The sequence below is a fragment of the Callionymus lyra genome, chromosome 3 (assembly GCF_982586985.1).
Source record: "Callionymus lyra chromosome 3, fCalLyr1.hap1.1, whole genome shotgun sequence".
Lineage (NCBI taxonomy): Eukaryota > Metazoa > Chordata > Actinopteri > Syngnathiformes > Callionymidae > Callionymus > Callionymus lyra.
In genome coordinates, this window is record NC_141820.1 from 24,131,387 (window position 1) to 24,154,247 (window position 22,861).

A 22,861-nucleotide genomic window follows, 5' to 3' on the forward strand; every position below is an offset into this window, starting at 1 on the left:
CTGTCTGTTTGCCGATCGTACATGTATTTTCATTTCCATTAAATCTCGGTACGTCACATGATGTTTTTGATTAAGGTAGCGTGCAGAATCACTTGCTACAACAAAGCTCATAATACTTACTGACAAATTAAAGCTAATGAAGTTAACAAGCTTTACAATCCTGAGATCACTTTGATGCAAACTTCAAAAGCAAGACGCTTGACACAAAAGGCTTGCCCCAGATTATTCTCCATTTCTTTGCTCTCTGGTTTCAATGTGGTTTCCACTAACCTCCTTATATAAACATGATTTAAGGTCTTATTTAAAAGCCAGTTGGTGGTTTGATTTTTTTACCAAGTGGAAATGTATAGGCTTCCTAAAGAATACCTTATGGCAAGATATTCTGCCACACAGGGGGAACAGTAGCAGGAGAAACAATGTTGTATTGTGAGAAAAGTGAACTAGAAGTGACATCTGAAGTTCAATGATGGAATGGTAATAGTTTGGCACAAAGTTAGTTGGAATAATAATTGATAGTACTATCTGTTTATTTGTCGGATAAAATAATAGATGAAGAAGTTTCTCTTGTTGATAACAGGGTAAACAACAGTGGTTTTATCTATTTTCATCTTTTTCCAAGAAGGTTTTTGAACTCAACTACTCATATGGCTTCTAACCACAGCAGGTAGCACACATTATACAATCAATTTACTGCCTCCAGAGAAAAAGTGTTTTGAAAAAAGTTGTTTATTATACGTTGTTTTGTGATTTCTATGTAAGATTGGAAGATTTTGGAGGTTGTAAAATACATTAGTTAACATCATATATGCTGTGTTGTAAACATTCAAATGAAATCTGATCCTTGACTGAAGCAAAGCAAAAAAGTAATTTTCTACACACCGTCTATGTTTTGAGAACTGATTGGTTTAGCTGTTTTTGTCAGATTTGCCTGGTGCAACTGTCACTGAGCCCACCTGATCCTTACAAGTTAAAGCTGTTAACCTCTAGTAGGGTCTCTGGTGGCATCAGGGTCATCAAAGAGCATTGACCCTAAACAAACCCACCCAGGAGAGCAACTTGAGCAACACATTGGTTAATATCTCTGTTAGAGATAGAATTCTGTCTCTGATATCTGCAGTAGTTCATCTTGCTCTTTAAAATGATCAATGTCTTGTTAGTCTGGTTAGTTTGTATTCTTAGCATATCCTTATGAATAAATGAGTGAGTTCCATCTGTGCTTTAACAGGTTTTTTAAACCTTTTTACTCATACAATTGTAGCACATTTGTTGGGAGCCCCTCCTACTTAATACACCCTTAAAATATCATCCTTAACTACTTTTCTGCTACTGTGATTGAGTCTGTTGAATTCCTACGAATCATGACTACTAGATTTTAACAACTTGGGCAAAAATCCAGATTTGAGGTTCCCAGGACACCATGTCAAAGGTCTGTCTTGAGCTGCCCAGCAGTGGAGTACTGCAATGGCCCTTGTAACACGAGGGAAAATATATCTGTACTGTACAAGGAAGGTTGGACAGCTATTCCTCTGGTGGAGTTCAAGATCCCACGGCCAATCCCTTGTTAAATGGCTTTAAATGCAGCCAATCCAATTAGTTTGTCAGCCTACAGCAGCAGAGGAGGTCAAAGTAATGGTGAGCCCGGAAGGACTCGGACAAAATGGCCATTTATTTCCCAACTTATTGCGTAGCCATTAGCTCAGAGGAGGTTCATCCCCCTAACATAGAATAGTAGCCAATGTGGGACCAATATGGCATCCAAATATTTGGGTCTCTACTGTTATGATGTATCTTGAATGTTGGTCCATGTTTTAAAGTCTCCGCATAAGTGTCTAAATCAGGGGTAGCAAACTTGGTCCTACGAATTCCTTCAGATGTATATGTTGTAGGTTGAACAATATTTTCCAAACTGATCGTAACAGAAAGAATAAATCTAATTTCAATATTATTTTTTATGATTGGAGGCTGGGAGCAACAAGAAGGTTGCTGGTTCAATCCCAGGCCAAGACAACCTTTCTGTGTGGACTTTGTTTGTTCTCCCCGTGTTGCGTGGGTTTACCTCCCACAGTTTTCCAAAAAACATACAGAGGTTGATTTAGAAGTTTGGGAAATTGTCCGTAGGTATGAGAGCGTGTGTGAATGGTTGTCTGTCTTTGTGTGCCCTGCGACAGACTAGTGTCCTGTCCAGGGTGTCCCCTGCCTCTCGCCCTATGATACTGGGATAGGCTCCAGTCTCCCCGCAACCCTGACCCCGGGATAAGGCGGTAGACAATGAATGAATGAATGATTGGAGGCTCAATATATCTGAACATTCACTGTGTTTGTCCTCCTCTATTAAACATTTACCAAGAAAATGACTGTCTTTGAACATGATTTTTATTCATTGATAATCTATGTTCCATCGAAACACTGGCACACATCATCTCTATGATTTGACGGCCCCATAGGACATGAGTTTGACATGAGACTGTGTGGTCTAAATGATCACGCCTATGACCAAACTATTGTTACTGAAAACTGTGAATTTAAAGCCTTCGGAACACAGTGCAAAAATAGGAATCCCAAGTCACTGGTAATATCCATTGTGGCCAGGCCTCCATCCTTTTGTTGGCATGGAAACACCTTCAGTACAATATGCTGATGAACTATGTTTTCTTCCTGTCGGGAATATATTTTTCACCATTTTTTCAGATTCAGCCTTTGTCCCTTAAATCATCTCTGAGTGCTTCTCCCGAGTATCTTAACATAGTTGATGTTTTGTTAGTTTTAACATGTTTTCCTTAGACTTGGTGTTTGGTCTCGTGTACGAAGCTCGTGCAAAAACAAAGTATCATGTCTCTTAAACCTTTGCTAATGTGGTCTTTAAGTATCAGACAGTCAAGCTCAGCAGCAGATTAGAGTGGTCATATGATAGCTGCAACTAATCACCCAAAGACCTTCAAGAAGAAAAGCAAACAATCCATCCAAGGAGCTTTTTTTATCTGCATTTAAGTCTGAATTTAAATTATTTTGACTTCTTCAAATTGCTTATATTAAGTCTCTATTTTATCAAGTCCAAAGGTTTCAAAAGCATATCGTGACATCCATCGTGTCTCATGTTGAGTTTGGTGAAGATCGTACTGTCAACATCTTGATATATCTCATATTCTTCTCTTCCATTTTTGTTCGATTAATGATGTGTTTTTCTTTCTTCTGTCCTTCAGGTGAAACCCACTCATGCCAGAAGGATCAAACGGGTGGTTAGAGGCCAAACTTAAATGGATTACTCTTGGCTGCCAAACACAGGAGGTTGTTGGAGCCAACACTGATCTTCTTGTTGGAAGACGGCCACCAGTTTTTTCTTAAGACACCGGAAGATACTTCACGTAGCTGGACGTTCTCCATGTAGATACTTCCGATGATGCCAAAAATACCTTTTGGGAAGAGATCCAGCAAAGATCCTGATATATTTTTTTAAATAAAATGTAGCTTTTAGGTTTTGCCTTGACTCTAAGTTCACACATAATTACCTCCTTCAATGGTCTTGGTGGGCCCAACAGATCTAAAAGGATTTTCACAGTTGTTAAGAAATAACTTTGATTGGCACCATGGCCAGAGATGTCCGACCTCTCGGCCTGGTGCACTCTCATGTTTTTCGGCAGTTGGCACTTATCCCTCCAAGGTTTTCCTTTACAGTACAGTCTCTGATTTTGTACTACTTCCTCTCTTGTGCTGAAGTAACAGGCAGTTTCCCTGGTGCTGACCATGACTACAGCATAAGTCCAAAATTTGTTTGCACTCCAATACCTCCAGAGGCCGATCCGAGTTGCTACTCTCCTCCCACTGTGCCACATGGGCCAAGCACAAATGGCCACTCCAGCGGTCTCAATGGCAGCAGCCGGCGAGCCGTTATATCAGATGAAGCCAAAGCTACCATTTTGCACCTTCGTGAGAGCCTCGTCCGGCAAAAGGAAACTATATTAGATCAAAGGGAAACCATTCGGGAGCTCACAGCCAAACTGACTTTGTGTGAGGGCTTTGGGGGCCACCACGTCAACGGCCACCATGACGACCACCATGACCCTCATCACGACAACCACCACAATCCACATCAAGACAACCACCATCCCCCCAATCATGACAACCATCATGACACGCATCACGACAACCACCACAACCCACATCACGAAACGCACCATGACACGCACACCGATACTCACCACGACACCCATCCAGAGAAGCACCACGATGACCACAGTGGACATCAGAGCAGCCATCATCCTTCAGCCTCACACCACGGGCCTTCATCCTATCACAGCAACGACAACCACCACTCTCAGGGCGGACACCGGTTCGACCCTCATCATCGGACCAGTTCCTCCTACGGCAAGCACAGCTCATTTTCTCCAGAGCAGACCGGAAAAACCCTGCAGACATTGAAGGAGCGACTGGAAAACCTTCAGGTAATAGTAATTGCAAATTTACTTTATAGTCTTGCATTGTGTTGAATTGAGTATTTTCAGATTTAACCTCTTTTCACATTAATGGAAAATAACTGAGCAAGTGTGTGTTATTACATGTGTTCCACCAGACGTATTAAAATGTTAATCATTGCTTGTGTTTTAAGTATTTAAGATGGATATTGAATGTGAGGGGGTGCCTCCAAATGACGCAAAACGTTACTCAGATAAGCTATCAGGAAGAACACTATGTTTTATATGCTTCATTTAAGACAAGCTGTAATTTACACCAGGCTGTATTTTTACAGTTCTCTTATCTCTTTTATAATCAATAACTCAAGATGGAGTATAAAGATGCAACCAAAAAATGTTCTGCTTCAGAGCGAAATTGGACAGACTATGAGTATGTTCCTTATTTTATCTCTCCTTGTACAAGTAAAATTATTGTGACTCTGAAGTTTCCTCACCTGTATGAAGTCAACCCAACTCATTTTTTCAAAATACTAATCCCTGGGCTGCCCTCAGACGCGTCAATGCCTTTATGATAGGGACAGGTGATCTCAGGTAAAACTGGGGGGGGCAAAGAGTTGCCACAAATCCCCTGTGATCTTCCTCTAGGTGTGAGATAAACGCTGAGCCAGGATTTGCTCTCCGGCTCGCCCTCCCACCTGCAGCAAGTCCACTGGCCACGAGCCGAGTGGCGCAGGACCGCATCAGCTTCAATTAGCCTCATCCCTATGATGAGGCTATTAATCGTGTCGTGCACTGGCAGGGAACAAAGCCGGATTTTCAGGAGGGGAAGGGACAGGGTGGAGGATGCAAAGGGGGAATTAAATCATTTCCTTAGTTACTAATACCTTTACACCTAATTTTTTAATTATTATTTGTTTGTTTGTTTCTTAGAGTAAATAGTGAATGGATTTTGGTATGAAACTATGTTAGTAATTTAATTTGCACAACAAGTTTTTAAATAAAGTGACACACAATAAAAATAAAAAAATACCAGGTTCTACCAGGTATCTTTTAACTTTCCATTTTGTTGTTGAAGCGCAAGGTATGAGTGACCAAGCAGTACTTTTAAGAGACTGTGTACTGTTTATGCTTTTAACCCATTCATTGAATGGTGTCTTTTACATCAGAGGATTGGATGATGAGAATGAAAAAAGCCTCTTTCCTAAGCTAGTCTTCACTGGACCTATATTCTTAACTCTTGATAAATGTGTTAATTTACTTTTTTTTTTCATTTAATGTCGGAAACTGAATAACAGTTGAGATGTAAAGTTTACCAAAATGGATCGTGGCGTCTCTGTGCTTGGAGTTGACCTTGACCTTAACCTTTTAGGCAAGAAACTCTACCAGCTCGTACTCCAGTTCACTGCGAGAACTCCTGCAGCGAAAGATCAAGGCACTCGAGGACCAGCTGCAAAGCTACTACCGGGAGCACCGTGACAATGGCCACCACGATGACCATCACGATGACCACCACGATGACCACCACGATGACCACCACGATGACCATCATGATGACCATCATGATGACCATCACGATGACCACCACGATGACCACCACGATGACCACCACGATGACCACCACGATGACCATCATGACAACCACCATGACATCGGCCACCATGGCCCAGTTCACCCTTATAACCACCACGGCAGCAACCACAATAGCAACCATTACTCCAACCGCCACCATAATCGCCACTACGATTACCACACCGACAGGCGCCACGGCCGACATAACGACCACCACGACGACCACCACGATGACCACCACGACGACCACCACGATGACCACCACGATGACCACCACGATGACCACCACGATGACCACCACGATGATCACCATGACACCCACCGCAGCCGAGATCACCATCCCCGCAGGCCACACTCTGGTAAAGAGACAAATGGACACGGCAAAATGGAGAGTGTTTTGAGCAAGTTACACCACAGCACTGATCACGGTAGGTCTGCATTCATTCCTTCATATTTACCACTCAATCCTGTATCTGAGCGCTTGAGTATCCTGAGTACAATTGGGAATGGTTTGGAAAAGATGAAGAATTCAAACACCATTTGTGAGACAGGAACTCATGGTGTCTTGTTTCTATGTAGAAATGTTATTTCAACTTAACTGCTTCAATGTTTGTAAATGTATTATATGTATCATAGAAGTTACTACTGAAATACTATCTTGAACAAAATTAATTACAGAATGTGATGCCTTTCATATATTATTTTGATATTAAGTTCTATTTCGTGTATCTTTTCGAAAAGGACACATAAAGCTGAAGAGTCCCAACGCATTCCTGCTGGACTTTCCCAAGAGGACCAACTACATGTATGCCAGGATGAAGCGCTCGGTCATCAACGAGATCTTCGCGTTAACCATTTGCGTGAATCTCAAGGCGGGATCTGGGCCTGGCCTGGGGACTCCTTTCTCCTACGCTGTCCCGGGACAAGCCAACGAGCTGGTGCTGATCGAATGGGGAAGTAACCCCATGGAGCTGCTCATCAATGACAAGGTAAATGCTGGTCTTAAACCAAAAAAAAGTAAGAAAAAGAAAACAAACTTAAAGTGTGTCATGTCAAGGGTGACATCTCGAGACCGGGTTGACGTGGCAGGTGGTTTCTTTTAATCTTCAACATGTCTACATCAATTTCACCTGAAGGCAGCTGCAGACTTCCTTAGACGTCAATCTACGAAACAACAAATAGATTGAGCTTATTACCTTAATTGAGTCCCTTATTGGTGGGAACAACACAACGTTTCCCAGAGTTTGCATGTTGAGTGAATCGAGTTCCTTCTCACAGACACGTCAAGGAATCCAACAATGATCACCTATGATAGAAACAAGAGCCAGTCGATGGAGAACACAGGGAAGAAATTGTTCTAATCTTGATCCTAACGCCAGTGGTTGCTAAAGCATTTTTCTTATTATATGAATGAAAATATAATCAAGCAATATATTGTCCTCGATTGGTAAAATAAAAATATAAGTCAAAGATTTGGATCCAAAAAATATTGTCATCAGTACTCAATGCCTTAGATATGGGCCATAATAGATAAAAGTTATTTTACCTATTTGCTCTGACACTGGAAACAAATAAAAGATGATTAAAAAGGTGAGGAATGGACATAAGTATGTTATAAAAACAGAGATTACTAAGACCAGTTTGAGGTTATCTCAAAAAATGATCATTGGAAGGAATGCGATTTTTCCAGTCCAAACTATTTGGATTTGTCTGTCTGTGACTGGCCGATCTTTAAATTAAAATTGAATCAAAACAGACATAAAGAGAGTCTTAAGATAAATATTTCTCTTAACCCTTGTGTTATCTCTGGGTCAAGGTGATCCGGAGGCTTGAAAACAAATGTGTTTGAGATATCTCTTGCGTTGTCTCTGGGTCAAAATGAACAACCTCTACCACTGCCTATGTATTTCTGGAAGCCAGGGAGGTCGTTCACCTTGACCCAGAGAGTAAACAAGTGTAAAAAAAAATCAACCGAAAGTGCTATCCTCCCTCCGAGGATACATAATTGATGTGTGAATGTTATGTTCTTGGGACAATTTATCTGCTAAATCAGTCTCTTGTCATCTCACTTTAATCGTCACTGCTGTTGCAGGCTGTTACGTTGCCCATCACCATGACTGATGGAAAGTGGCACCACGTGTGTGTTACGTGGTCAACACGTGATGGCGTTTGGGAGGCGTATCAAGACGGCGTGAAGAAAGGTTCAGGCCAGAACCTGGCATCCTGGCACGCCATTAAACCCGGCGGGATCTTCCTTTTGGGACAGGAGCAGGTAAAGTGATCGACTGAACTTTCAGCCAATCATGTGACGCGCAGACGATGAGGTGAAAACATTAAAGCATTGGTGTCAATTTAGCTATTTTCCAGACAGTCTGTGACGATTCAACCTTTGGATATTTGAATTATTGAATTCGATTTTTCAATAAAAACAAATCCAAATTTTCAATATTCAAGTTATTCAATTCAATTATTCAATAAAAACAAATTCAACCTTTTGATATTTGAATTATTGTATTCATTATCCAAAATGATAAATAATACAATGTTTAATTTAAAAAAACAAAATGTTAGATTCAACCGTTCAATATTCTGACGGCTCTGATCTTCTTCCATACAATCAGCTGATGTAGTCTCTAACATGCGTCTCCTGGTTTCCACAGGACACTTTGGGCGGTCGCTTCGATGTCAGTCAGTCCTTTACAGGGGAGATCTCTGACCTACAGTTCTGGTCCAGGGTTTTGTCGCCTGCCGAGATCAACCACCAGAGTACATGTTCCAGTCACCTGGTCGGCGATGTCATTTCTTGGATGCAGGAAGCAGTCGAGCTCCACGGTGGACTCTCAGAGCTCCCGTATGATCCTTGCCACTAACACACAGAACATTTTACAGCACAGACCGCTGGAACAATATAACCAAACTGGAAAGCCCGAGTTGGATTTCTTTTTTGTCTTCCATGTGTGTGTGTGTGTGTGGACTTCCTTCATCCCTGTGCGGATCACCAGAACTTTGAAGCTTCGGTGGAGGCAGGGCTTTGGATTAACTGGCTCATAAAAACATGCATAAGAGGATTTTCTTGAACCATTGCCCTTCCACCTAACCTCACCTTTGAAGGAGACTCTATCTGAGTCTTTATTTTGATGGACGGACGGGTTAGACAGACCCTCAGTGACTGTTGCACCTTATAATTGTAGGGGTTTTATTAGTATTTCATATTGAAAGTCTTAAAATGCGCTTTTTGTAGACATAAAGTAAACTTTCTGTTTGTATTTTTAACGTGTTTATATGACCGTTGGGATGGTCCAAGTTGTTTTAAATCCCACGGAAAAAGAATAATTCAGATTTTCATTTTGTTTATGTAATTTTCTGAAAATAACATAAATAGCTGATTTTCTAAATGCTCCCTTTAAGCAGATAACTTTACAAGTTAAAGGTCAAACAGTCGTGACGCAAGCGTGACCCCTTCAGACATGGCGACTGGCCACCTGACTATGTGGCTTACGTCGGGATTTGGTCGTTGGCAGATGATCCAGACTATTTCCGAGTTCACGCCTCCAGACGAGTCAGGGGCAAACGTGCACAATCCACCGACGACCAGAAGAGGGCGCTGCTGTCTTAAAAAAGAAAGGAAGCCTTCTGTGGAAATTCGTTTTGAATAATTTGTTACGCTATAATGCAGGCGTACTAATCTGGATGGTGTTTTAAATTGAACTAACTGCACTTTTCTGCTATTAGCACATTTTCAGTGCTAGTATAATCCAATATAAAACTTGTTTTTTGGTTGTTGGTTAGTTTGGCTCTTGCTTCTTCTATTTTGCAAGTGGGCCAAAACACTTGTTCATGTAATTACTCTTTTGAAACATATCTTTGTTTTAAAATATCCACATTTTAAGCTTGTTGGGTAGTTTAGTAACAATGCATTTGTTGAGTTTAAAATACTAAAATAGATGACGTAATATTGAAACATGCATTTGTAATTAGAAACAGTTCAACTGCATTGACTGCTTTTTGCTTTATCAGGAGGTCATGACACCTACTGGACAAAAAAAGGCACCAGTTTCATAGAACAGCCTAAATCTCTTTTGATTCAGTCACTGGTGATTGATTGACGTGTTATAAATAGTGTTCATGATAGATTTGCCTTCTCAGCAAGCATTGTTTTTTTTTATGGACAGGCTTGGGAGGCGGAGTCATGGTGATGGATTTTGGTGCAATAAGAGCTCCTTTAATCCTTGTGTTATCTCTGGGTCCAGTGGTTATTGGTGGATGAAAGGCATATGTTTTCATGGACGGTCGTTCACCGCGACCCAAAGACAACACAGGTGACACCTCAAACATATTTGTTTTTGTGTCTTTGGGTCACTGTGACCCAGATTAAAACAAGGGTTAAGATGAAGAAAAAAAAGCTCTGCAATCCTGTCGAGGTCTTTGAGTCAATCGGGAGGTCTCTGATGAAAACTCTGGAATACTTTGCACCTATGAGGAAATGTCAGGGCTCCCGGTGTTTTTGATTATTATTATTTAGCAAACATAATGTTTCGCTTCTGCTTGCCTTTGCTAAATGTATAGTGTATGGTGGGTTTTTTTTTTTAACTTATTTTTTTGGTCGTTCCCGTCAACGTTAAAGGTGGTGTGTTATATTAGCACCTCCTCTTCACCCCTCAGTTTACCTGATGTTGGAGCCAAAACTATAAACTGCAATGTTAAACTTGAAAATATAAATAAAATGCAGTGTAAACAAGCTGTACATGTTTTTAAGAAGAAGTTTCAATAAAATGTTGAATCTATTCTGACTCCTAAAACCCCTTTTTTTATGAGCTCAACTGAACGACTGAACTGGTGTTTTGGCGATTTTCTAGAAATGTAACTCTATTGTTTGCTCCGGCAGATTCATAGCCTTGCGAAGATGGACGGAGACTTCTGGGCTACTCTGGCTGGGGAACATCTGAGAGGTGAGCGATGGGAGGGCGTTTGAAAATCAGGTAGATTTAACTTGATCACCTTCAAAATGGTTACCCAAGGTCAGGTCATTGGGGTAAAACCGAGACTACCTTTTCTCCTCCTTTTAGAAGGAACACTGCCATGTTTCCAGTCCAAATTATTTGGATTTGTCTGTCTGTGACTGGACGATCTTTAAATTGAAAATGATCATGTAGGTGTGCCGAATATCTCCATTAAATTTATTTTGTCCAATTTGATAAAATGTAAACCAAATATATCAACTAAAACATTAGGGATATTTCTAGAATTGTGGCTCCTTTGTTGATAGTAAGGAGGCAAGAAAGAGATGCAGATGACCAACTTCAAATCATCAAATTACATTTATTTTCAATTTAAACCATATTTAATTAAATATTTAATGAGATACACGTTATTTCCTTAATTTCAGCTCTTTTCAGCAAATGTAAGGTCCATAATGTGCTTATAGTTAGATTGTTTGTTTTTCATACTTGTATATCTGGACCTACATAAATGCTTAATCAAAAAAATTCTATATTTCAATCTTACTTTGTAAAATGTATTATAGTCTCATCAGCCCTGATCATTTTAAATCCGTTTATTTAGTCAAATAACAAATGAAGAGAGAAAACAACTTACAGTGTGCCACATAGCATCATATTTTAAGAACGTATGTGACTATATTGTATTCTAGGTCATTTTCTTAAATTAAAAATTTGTCTCTAAAGCATCATTGCGACTTTGAATCAAACAAGTTCTAATTGAGAAATACCTCCAGTCTCAAGACGTCTCAGATGTTTTCAGTTTTACTAGTTAATTATTTATTAGACATTTAACACAAATAATTGCCATTTCAAGTTTCAGGGAAGAAAACAACGTCTTTTTTTCTTTTTGATAAAGAGCTGTTTGTTTGTAGTTAAACAATGAAACCGCAAAAAAAAAAACCTCCTCTCTCTGCGCATCATGTGACCTGCATCATGTGAGCCGCATCATCCGTTGCTTGGCAACGTTGCATCAGCATCTGCAGCATCAGCAGCGGCTGTCAAGGTCGCCTGTCGCGCGGTGCATGATGGGAATCTGAGCACGGACGGCTCGGGGAGGGGGGATTAGAAGTTATCTCGACCCTCCTGGATCCCAACACCCCCCCACCTTCGTGCGCATGCGCGATAGGACTACTAACCGAATAACGACCGCGGCCATCACAGGACAAGGACGTCGGCACGATTCCCGGGGATGCGGCGTTGACGTCGACGAAACTGGGCGGAGTAACGTCACGACATCTCTGCGTGTCCACAGTGTGACGTCGGAGGATGAGGCGAAGTAAATGAAGAGAGTCGGCGCGCGTGTACGTGCGGATCTCCACGCAGAGGACTCGCTGTACCCCCGGATCACGTCTCTCACGGTACGTGTGGAAACTTCTCGATACACGTCCTCGGGTTTGGAGGTGAAGTGACAGTGAGAGGAGGTGCTGGAGACACTCTCCATCTGACCCTGCGTCTGTGCTTGATGCTCCACTGGCTCGCGGTGTTTGGGGGTTACGTTTGTTTTTTAGGTGGATTTTAGGGAGTTTTGATGCTGTAGACGTCGTTCGGTGACGAGGTGCGCTTCTTTTTCACGACTAGGGAGCCAGACGGGCGGATCCTGCGGATATTACAACCCCACCTGAGGATCGCAGCATCTTCCACACTTCCCACTCTTCCCAGTTCCACCGAAGATGGAAGGAGAGGTGAGTCTATTGAAGGCTGTTATAAAGTATGTGTTATACTTTTATTGTTTATTTTTAACTAAATCCTAATCTACATTGTTTACATTTAGACAGAATATTTAGAAAAATAGTTTTTAAACCCTAATATTTGTCAGGTTAAACTAAAGAAAAAGATTACATTTTTTTTACAATGTTTTAGGTGAACCTTTTATAATCAAGAAATTGCTCTTTTTTTACTTCTATTCATTATAAATAGTACAGTTGAATGTAACGTCAAACCCGCACCTGTGGCCAAAAAAACAGGTTATGACTGTGGTAGCACTTTAGAGATAGGATTTGAATTCTTAAACATAAGGATATTAAGGATATCGCCTGCTTTTTTTTTCGCTAAGCAAGTTGTAGATTATTCGACCTCACTGGCCTCTGTTTTTTTCAGAGCATATTAGTTTTGTGTCCCCCAGAGACCAAGCAGTTATTACATTAAGAGAGTTCTGGACACACAGACAATGCGTGGAAGGTCCAGTTTGGCAAAAACCTAAGATTAAATTGAAAAAACTAATTTGATGTTGTTTGTTGGTGAGTGAAAGGTCGACCTGTCGACCTGTCGCCTCCACAAATAACGCGTGTGATCGTGCTCAGTATTGACAGTCTGATCAATACTTGGCTTCACGCCCTCGAGGACCCCGGCCTGTTGCCTTAATCCAGTTGGTCATGTGACTCTGCACAGCTCGATGTATTACGCCCTTGATGGTAATAAAGACTTTTTACAAGCAACAAGAAAAAAACATATTTTATCCTCACGCTCTTGTGGGTCCCTGCATGTTTTTAAGAGTCATATCATGTCTTTGGATGCTCATATTTCCTGTTTAAATTGAATTTCTATTTCTCAATTAGGTCAATTTTGTGACTTATATGTTTCTTTCTAATAATGTTATTCTCTCTTTCTTTATTAGCTGAATTAAATCACATTTTAACCTTTTAAAAATAATCAATATTTTACGTATTACATTAATTATAAATGAACCTTAAATTACTATGTGAGTTAATACTTAGTTCATCATTCATTTATTTCTTTACGTTTTGCTTTTGCTGTTTTGACCTTGTGTGACCCGGTCATATCTTCAGCTGCACATTTGTCGGCTTATCGTGTCAGTTGTGAAGTTATCATGCAGGACTGTAATTGTAGTTTGTTGTCTCCCGAGATAGAGAGTTAAGCAGCGCCGCTCACGTCTTTAAACACTCAGATGGATGATGCACAAATGTATATTTTCTTATAGTAAGATGCTAACTAACTAGCGTTTCCAATCCCGGTGCATTACCACACACTTCATATACATTCTTATGTGTAAAACATGTTTCCTTGTTTTCTCATAAATATGGAAACTGTGACCAGGAAAACATGTGGATAAAATCCTTGATGGACAACACTGGAATTTGTGGAGTGTCTTTTTGTTTAGCCTGTGTCAATAATAAAGTCACCTTCAGGCTGTTACCATGGGGACAACAATGGAAGCTAGTGTGCACAGGATCTTTTGCTGATGGAGAGGGAAAAAATGAGTGCAGCTTCTTCTCTTTGTAATAATCATGCAGTTACTTTTTTCGAAACTGTCATAAGCATATTATTTTGTAACTACTTTTCCTGCAAAGTTGAACCTGCAGTCTGGGTGCTGGTTGTCATGGTAACACTGCACTTTGCTTAACTCCTTACTTGACAGAATAAGATATTTTAGGACCATTGGATTATTTCCAGCTGTCGACTTAGCCTTTTAGTGATCAAAAACCTTCAACAGTAAAAGTCAACTTCAACAATGTAAATACAGGGAATTAAGTTCAGTTCAGTTCAGTTTATTTAAAAGGTGTTTTCAATCTTACAAAAAATATTAAGTATCCTTAACACATATTATATTTTATCAATATCAGCTACATTGTCTTGACATTTTATTTATTCCGCTAACAATATTTCCAAGAAGGGAATCATCTGATCCGTCAAATAATGTATTAAATTCATCAAAATCTATAATATCAATAAAATGTTTGATATAGACACAGAAGTTTCACAAAGTGATATTTCTTTAATTAATATTATTCATATATCATTATTATTAATGATGTTTTATAGCATCCTTTAAGTATTTGCTTGTTTAATTGTTTTGGATTATTGTATAATAATTATAATTATATAATGATTTCTGTTCTTTCTTCCATCAACTCTCACTCATCCCACATATATTAATTCTGAAATGATTGAACAAAACCTCACAGCAAATACTCCCACATCATTCTAAATAGAAGAGACTTTAACTTGCTGGTTCATCTGAATATTAAAGAGATAATAATAAAACAAATAACATGTTTTTTAATATACCCATTCTTATATGAATCTTTCATTCTCTCACTGCAATATATATCCCCCCTCGGGTGCTAATAATCCTGAAAACTGCTGTGCCGGCTAATATCATGCGATCTGTTTTGGTGGAAGGACGGGAACAAGGGCAGTGGCAGCTCACCTGATGTTTCTGTTTCGGTCTCATCTCGTATAACGTCAGCTGTTTCTGCTTCGTCAGCAGAATGACTCGGCTGAAAATCAAATATCAGCTCTAGCGAGACACAGTGACCCAATTTTTTCTTTTGACCCCGAATTCTTCTCCGAGTCTTCCAGCCCATAATGACACTTTGAAAAGTTGGAGCAGTGTTTACGTTCCCTATATTCTCAAGTCTTGTTGCTTATAATACTCATCATTGTCAAAGTGTTAGGAATGTCGACGACTTCCTCTGCAAGATGCAGTAATTCGCTCATCATGACCTTGTTACGAGATCGAAGTACTTTACTATGTAATAATGGCTTCACTCCTCCTCCAGCCAGCTTTCATCACGCTTTGTTTACACAACGAGTCCCTTGGAGATGGAGACTTCTGGAATTGATGACAAGCGGTGATGAACCTTGATATTTGACCAATAACAGCAGATTGGGCGTGGTTATAGTAAACAAGTTTTCAGTTTTCAACAGTGTTATCAAGTGTATATTGTTGTTCAAATTCATTCCAGTTTTAATGGCAAAGAAACAAATTAAATGTTAAAGCAAAATGTTTTTTTTTTCTAAGATTTATAAAGTTAAGAGTTTTTATTTGGCTTTTTGTCATCAAAATAACTGTAAAAAATGTTTACATATACAAGTATCAATTTTTAGTACTTATTTTCTACTTATTTTTTCTATTTACTCAATGTATGTTTGTTGGAGGAATAAATAAAGTGGTAAAAGATTTAAAAGACCAAAAGCAAAAAGTGTTATTCTGTTTTGAAGTGTTTGATGCTTTGAAAAAGTCTAGACTAGTTACCTTAGTGCACCACAGGTAACGCTCGTATTTCCTCCCTTCATTCTCAACGTGTCTCTATGACAACAGCTGAGACTGATCTCATTACCGAGATTAATCGATTCCATGATGGAAGCCGGCGCCACTGCAGCAGGTGGTTTTTAGTGACGTTTTCAATTGCATTAAAACGAGCGAGATGAGTCGATGACAGCAGTGTTTCCATCAATGTATCGTTATCTTGTCAGTGTACTGAATAATTGAACAATGACATACTTTACAATGGTTTTAAATCATTTAGAATCCTCTGATCAGTTGTGATTTAATGAGGATTTTTGAGTCAAATACCAGTATTTAATTTATCAAAATGTGTGTTTCAGCAGCCGAAACAGGTCACAGGTTACCTCCTGTTCTCTTTGGCCACCGCCGTCATCGGCTCCCTGCAGTTCGGCTATAACACCGGCGTGATCAATGCTCCCGAGCAGGTGAGTCAATGACTAGTCTGATCAAACGTGTCTTTTGACAACTCCGTTCAAAGTACATATCAGTGACCAATCAAACGTTCACCATGTTGTCCTGTGTGTCCTCGAAAGAAATTGCGAGCATTCTTCAATGCTACCTGGATGGAGCGCTATGGGGAGCCTATCAGTCCGGGCGTCTGCACCATCGTGTGGAGCGTCACGGTGGCCATCTTCAGTGTTGGAGGCATGGTGGGCTCATTCAGTGTCGGGGTCATGGCCAACCGCTTCGGCAGGTAAAAGATCACGAGATACTGTCGAGATGGAAGGATCTAAAAGCGGCAACTGTACAAGTGCTTTTACATTCATACTTTGTCAGTTATCTATCTTAATACTATATAAATCTTTGTCAAGGGCGGCCCTAATTTAGCATCAGCTCTTAACTCACATTTATTTGGCTACTTTAGCAGTATCAATGCCACAAACTCGCTTAGAAAAACTATTTGGCCTTCGCTAGCACGTTGAATGAGTTAACATATTTTATTTAAATCACACGTATTGGAATATACTGTAAGTGAGCACACCAGCACTGTGAAAGCAGTAGAACAATGAGTTGCAACTTCTTTTCATCATAAACACAATTGACCAACGTCACTAATGTCCAGCAGCTTTCTCCGGATGTTTTTCTACCTCCATAATGAATTTTTTATTTGCGCCCCTTTGCCACAACTGAAACGTCTCCAGTCGTTACCATTAATGGATTTGATGGAGCGTGACTTTGGTTCCCACAGTGGAGAGCTAATGTTCCCTAGGGTCTCTCCGACTCACTTCTCTCCTCCTTAATCTTGGTTCATAACATGCAGTATCAGCCGTTTGGATTAGAACCTTAATAAAAAACAATGGCTTTAAATATAAATTAAACTGAATTTCATTGAGATCTTTAATGGATGTTTTTAAACGACTTATAATTTAGAGTACAGCCAAGTAAAAAGGCCTCTCGTCATGTAAATATGGTTGAAATACGTGTGTCATCTATTTATATCTTGCCAAATAACATCCGCCTCAACTTTTCTGCAGCTGCTCATTATAGAAGATCATGTTGTGAATCTGGTCGTGCAGGCGTCGCTCCATGTTCCTGGTCAACTCTCTGGCGGTGATAGGCGGACTCCTGATGGGCTTCTCCACCATCTGCTCTTCCTACGAGATGGTGATTGCCGGACGTCTGGTCATTGGCCTCTTCTGTGGACTTTTCACCGGTCTGACCCCCATGTACGTGGGCGAGGTGTCACCGACCCCCCTCAGAGGAGCCCTCGGGACCCTCCACCAGCTAGGTGTCGTGGTGGGAATCCTGATTGCTCAGGTAACTTTAGACAAAACACAACATTGTCCACCTGACACTGACACCTGAACCTCTCTCTCTGTGGTGTTTAGATCTTTGGACTTGAGGGTCTGCTGGGCTCTGACAAGCTGTGGCCCCTGCTCCTGGCACTCACTGTGGTCCCTGCTGTCGTGCAATGCATTCTGCTTCCCTTCTGCCCGGAGAGTCCCCGCTTCCTGCTCATCAACCTGAAAAAGGAGGAGGAGGCACGAAAAGGTATGGAGTAAGAGTGGATAGAGACATTTCAAAAGATCCTGGCAGAGGAGTAGAGGAGGAGAGAAGTGTCTTGAGGAAGATGGATCAACAGACTATTCTTTGCAGTGTCATTTGGCCCGGTTATTGGTTTGTTATGGAGGAAAAAGAGCTGAGCCATAAGGGATAACAGAATCACATCGTGGCAACAAGCAGTTTCATTTATCTTTCTCTAGCAGAGAATACTTTTGGACCACTTTTCCAGGCTGCTTCAATAATCAGTGGAACATGGGGAAGATTTTTGGGGGACAAAAAATATTGTGGAGGTTCTCTTAAAAAGACATACCTAGTGATGCAACAACACCACATATTTTTATGAAAATAATATTTTATCCTTTCTTTAGGTGTGTTGTATTAGGATGTTGAATGGTTTCTTTGCTCATAGTAGTTTTAAAACTAGTTTGTTATTATGTTTTTTTCAAAGGCCAGAATTAATTACTTTATTTAAACTCAAAATAATTTCAACTTCAACTAATAATTTCAGTTTACAATTATTTATTATCAGTGTCAGGAGAAGCTAAGGGGTAAAAGACTCGTGTGAGGTTATCAGAGGAGAGGTTTTTTACTCCACGAGACAGAAGGTTTTGGCATCTGTGTGGAGTGGACTCTGAAGGACTGACCCAATTTACCTTCACCGCGTCAGTCTCCAACATACACAAATAAAATACCAGTGTGTGACATTAACCTTTATTTAACTTCACCATGAGTGAACAATTATTTAGTGAAGTAGAATAATTAACTTAAATAAGTGGTTCCATTAATAGTACATATGTTGTTAAAGCCCCTAAAACTCATGACCCAGGGGCCAAATTTGGCCCACAGTGTAATTGTATGTGGCCTGTTGGATGCTTGGCTCAAGTAGCTTTTTTTAGTTTTATTTGGTGACCTATAAAGATGCCAGTGATTAAGATTAGATAAGAAACATAGATTATGGATTTCAACATAACCAATAAGAGTAAAACGGTTGTTGGATAAAGAAAATAAATAAATGAAAGGATTCTTTGTTTGAGTGTTTGATGAAGGAGGACAAACACAAAGTATCCAGGAAAGAAAATGCAATCAGACTCATACAAGTAAAGTTTGGTAATAGAAATGTATTTGGCCCACAAACCAGACTGCATAAATATTGTGATAGAATTTGACATCCTTCTCCTAAAATAAATGGTGATGCACTCACACCAAAACAACCAGCATATATTCTTAATGATAAACAATTGTTGGCGATGGTCTGATTAAGCTTCATGAAGCAGTGTCATTATTTTTTACAGCCACTAGATGTCGGTCTCTGCACTATTTTCCTTTGTTATGAACAACTTTTCTTGTTAAAAAATAGATCGTTTTTAAACTGATACTGACCTCTAAACAACATGACACTGCTTCATGAAGCTGCATCATCACTAGTTGAAGTCCTTGCTATCCTATCTTTAATTACATTAAAGTGCACGACAACAGGAAGGAAATGGAAGACCAACCATTCATGAAGAAAACTTGAGACCTTCACTATGAATCCACTCTCAACTCTGCCCATAAATTCCAGCTCTGGTGCGACTGCGTGGCAGTGAAGACGTAAGCAAAGATCTCCAAGAAATGAAGGAAGAGAGCGCCAAGATGGCGATGGAGAAAAAGGTCACCATCCCAGAGCTGTTCCGCTCCGCGTCTTATCGGCAGCCGCTGCTCATCGCAGTCATGCTGCAGCTGTCGCAGCAGTTATCTGGAATCAACGCCGTGAGTCCCCGACACCGATGTCTCGACCACCAACATACTCTGAACTTTGTATCTTGTCCGAGTCCAGGTCTTTTACTACTCCACCGGCATCTTTGACTCGGCTGGCGTAAAGCAGCCCATCTACGCCACCATAGGGGCAGGAATCGTCAACACCATCTTCACTGTCGTGTCTGTGAGTGCGCACGCTGTTTCTACTCATTCCCTTTTTTCATCATTTTCGACTCCGTGACCTCGACCTCTGTCTTTACCATAGCTCTTCCTGGTGGAGAAAGCTGGACGCCGAACGCTTCACCTGCTGGGCTTGGGTGGTATGGCAGTCAGTGCGCTGCTTATGACCATATCCCTCCTGCTGGTGAGTTCAGGAATAGATTGAATAAATACTGGTATGTGGGGCGAGAGCTTCGTTCACTTTCTGACATCAACTTCTTTCTGAGCAGAAAGACATCGAGGCGATGAGCTACATAGCCATCTTAGCTGTCATGCTCTTCGTGGCGATGTTTGAGCTGGGACCAGGTCCGATACCGTGGTTCATCGTCGCTGAGCTCTTCTCTCAGGGCCCGCGACCCGCTGCCATGGCTGTGGCCGGCTGCTGTAACTGGACGGCCAACTTCCTGGTCGGAATTAGTTTCCCGAAATTGGTGGTAAGTAAATTGAATTGATGGATCTGATGGATGGGTATAGTAAAGGTTTTATCCAATACCGGTGCCAAAGTGGTACTTTTAAAAATGGTACCAGTTCTGTGGCCGAAAACATTGCATAAGGAATTCGAAAATTGGGAATATCATATCTTTGGGACTATAGGGCGCACTGGGCCTTTTGGGCTCCTTATATACACAACAAATATTATGTCAAAGCACAGTATCTATAAATAATAATTCTTGAGTAATACTACAAAGCCTTACAGTGCAAAAAGGTCTTGCAGTGTAATATTGTGTTGCTTACCAAAAGATTTTGATAGATGTTTTGAGCACTGTGTACCACATAAAACTGGCTTGAGGTCTCTAAGTACAACCATTATTAATAGGGTTTTATGTCCATTCTTCAAAAAAAATTAAAATTACTTTCAATATATTTCCATAGTTATACACCATCTATGAATTTTTCAGTTTTGTGTTTTATTTGGGGCTAATTGTTGGCTGACGTAACAGATAGAGTGACTTTGTGGTATAAGATTTTGGCACAAAATGTGTTCTTAACCAAAGATTAGCCGGGAAATCTTCAATTTTATTTTAAAAATGTTGAATTTTTTTTTTTTAAGGATTCAGCAGGAAATATTATACCAAAACCGCAAAAAGGAACCTGTAATAGTAACATTAGTTATGTGAAAACCAAAACTGATTTGTTGTTTTTGTTGTTTTTTGTGTTTTTTCTTGCTGAATAAGCTACAATAAATCAACATGATATTTACATAGTTTTTTTGTATTTTACTAATTTCTACTATCCAATTTTATTCTTCAGGAATTGTGTGGTCCGTGGGTCTTCCTTATCTTCACTGCCTTCCTCATCTTCTTCTTCATATTCACCTTCTTCAAAGTCCCGGAAACCAAAGGAAAAACCTTTGACGAGATATCTCGCTGTTTCGGGGGCTCCAACCCTCCAGCGTCATCGTCTGTGGAGGATCCTCCCGCCGGCACCAGCGCCACCACGACCGTCCTACCTGCCTCACCTGTGCAGGAGAAGCTCCCCCTGGTGGAGGCGACGACTGTCACCGCACCCGTCCCTACTGAGGTCACAGCTCTTGCAGAGAAACCAGCCTCTGCTCAGGAAAGTGTGTAGAGGTTTCAGGTTTTCAACTGTTGTACACAGATGTTCAGAGAAGAATCATAGCGGGTGTAAGAGGGAATGTGGAGAACGGAAATGTTAGCTTTTCTTTTGTTTGTCATTACAAGAACTTGTAACAAGAATATATATTTATTTTAGTTTTAGTTTTAGAAAATTACATTTTGCTAATATTAGGGCATTTTAAACCTTTCCTGGAATATGGTTAATTTAGTCTAAAGTTCTCAGTTTAGCAAAAAATAATTCCGGGGCGAATGAGCTACCAGGTTAATGAACATTCCGCAGCTTTTAGCCCTGTTTTATCTTGGGGTTTTTAGCTCTGCACACATTAAAATACACTTGTTCTTACCTCACTGATCATATTGATGAGATGGTAACTATCTTGTTATATATGCTGCCAATTAAACTAAACTCCTAATAGCTATTGATGAGTGTTGGCGCTAAATTAAAGGGAAACACAACTGGTTAGTTCAGTCTGAGATCAAAACATCACTTATTATTAGTAAAGTCAGTGTTGTTAGGCTGGTTGATTCCACTACTAATAGATCCCTTTCTTTACACTGTTTAAACATTTGTGCTTCTTGTGATGATCGTCATATGGTCAGCCACCAATACAATGGACATAATTCAAAGTTGTACTTGACTAATACCTGTTGACAAAGATTTGAGTTGTTTAGCCTGCAAAAGTACTCTGGGCTATTACAAAATGTACTTTTTTTTCGCACAGTAGTTTGAACCTAATAAGTACAGATATATTCATTATCTAGACTTGCTGAGTTGGGAAATATTTCAAGGTGGATGGACAAGTATGTACATTTTGAAGGCTTGACACCTGAACTGATGTACAAAATGAAATGTATTATTTTTATAGCAAAAAATGATTTAAATGTACAAATCAGAGACAGATCCCTAATATAACTTGAACACATTTAATGTACAGCTAGGAAAATATAGGCTGTAGATAGATCATGGATTAAGATATTCTAAATAGATAGTTTAAGGCTGTTAACCAAGACGCTGCTTATATGTAGCCTCGCTCAAACCTTGACACCATTAGACTTGATCAGGCTTTTTGCACATATAAGTACGTGTTGGATTACTCTGTAGATCAAATGCTTTAATGGTTGTGTCCAGCCAAACTGCAGGTAAACTTCCAAGATGATAATGCATCGTCCAACAATATACTTTAATACTATTTGCAATAGATGCATTGATGTGTCAACATTTGTTTGGGAAATCCTGTTAAACGTCACCTCCAGTCTAGATGTTTGAAATCTAATATTTTTAAGTTTTTATAGAGGCAAGTCAAAAGGAATACATAT

The 22,861-nt window shown here is 40.1% G+C and overlaps 2 protein-coding genes across 3 annotated transcripts; both read left to right on the plus strand.

Moving 5' to 3' along the window:
• The first annotated feature begins 3,584 nt into the window (after positions 1-3,584).
• LOC148083941 (uncharacterized) lies at positions 3,585-8,848 on the plus strand. Its single transcript, XM_087787187.1, has 5 exons — positions 3,585-4,439; positions 5,779-6,406; positions 6,720-6,967; positions 8,071-8,250; positions 8,639-8,848. Exons 1-5 carry the CDS (start codon positions 3,585-3,587, stop codon positions 8,846-8,848), a joined length of 2,121 nt encoding a protein of 706 aa, XP_087643313.1.
• A 3,285-nt stretch (positions 8,849-12,133) lies between these two features.
• On the plus strand, positions 12,134-22,040 carry slc2a3a (solute carrier family 2 member 3a). Of its 2 annotated transcripts, XM_087787188.1 has the most exons (11): positions 12,134-12,336; positions 12,557-12,660; positions 16,328-16,432; positions 16,541-16,701; positions 17,525-17,765; positions 17,837-17,999; positions 19,573-19,760; positions 19,828-19,932; positions 20,014-20,112; positions 20,198-20,401; positions 21,219-22,040. In XM_087787188.1, exons 2-11 carry the CDS (start codon positions 12,649-12,651, stop codon positions 21,534-21,536), a joined length of 1,596 nt encoding a protein of 531 aa, XP_087643314.1. In that variant the 5' UTR covers positions 12,134-12,336; positions 12,557-12,648; the 3' UTR covers positions 21,537-22,040. The 2 variants fall into 2 exon arrangements, with proteins under 2 accessions (XP_087643314.1, XP_087643315.1); XM_087787189.1 differs by lacking the exon at positions 12,134-12,336 and having other exon boundaries at positions 12,402-12,660.
• Positions 22,041-22,861: the final 821 nt, after the last annotated feature.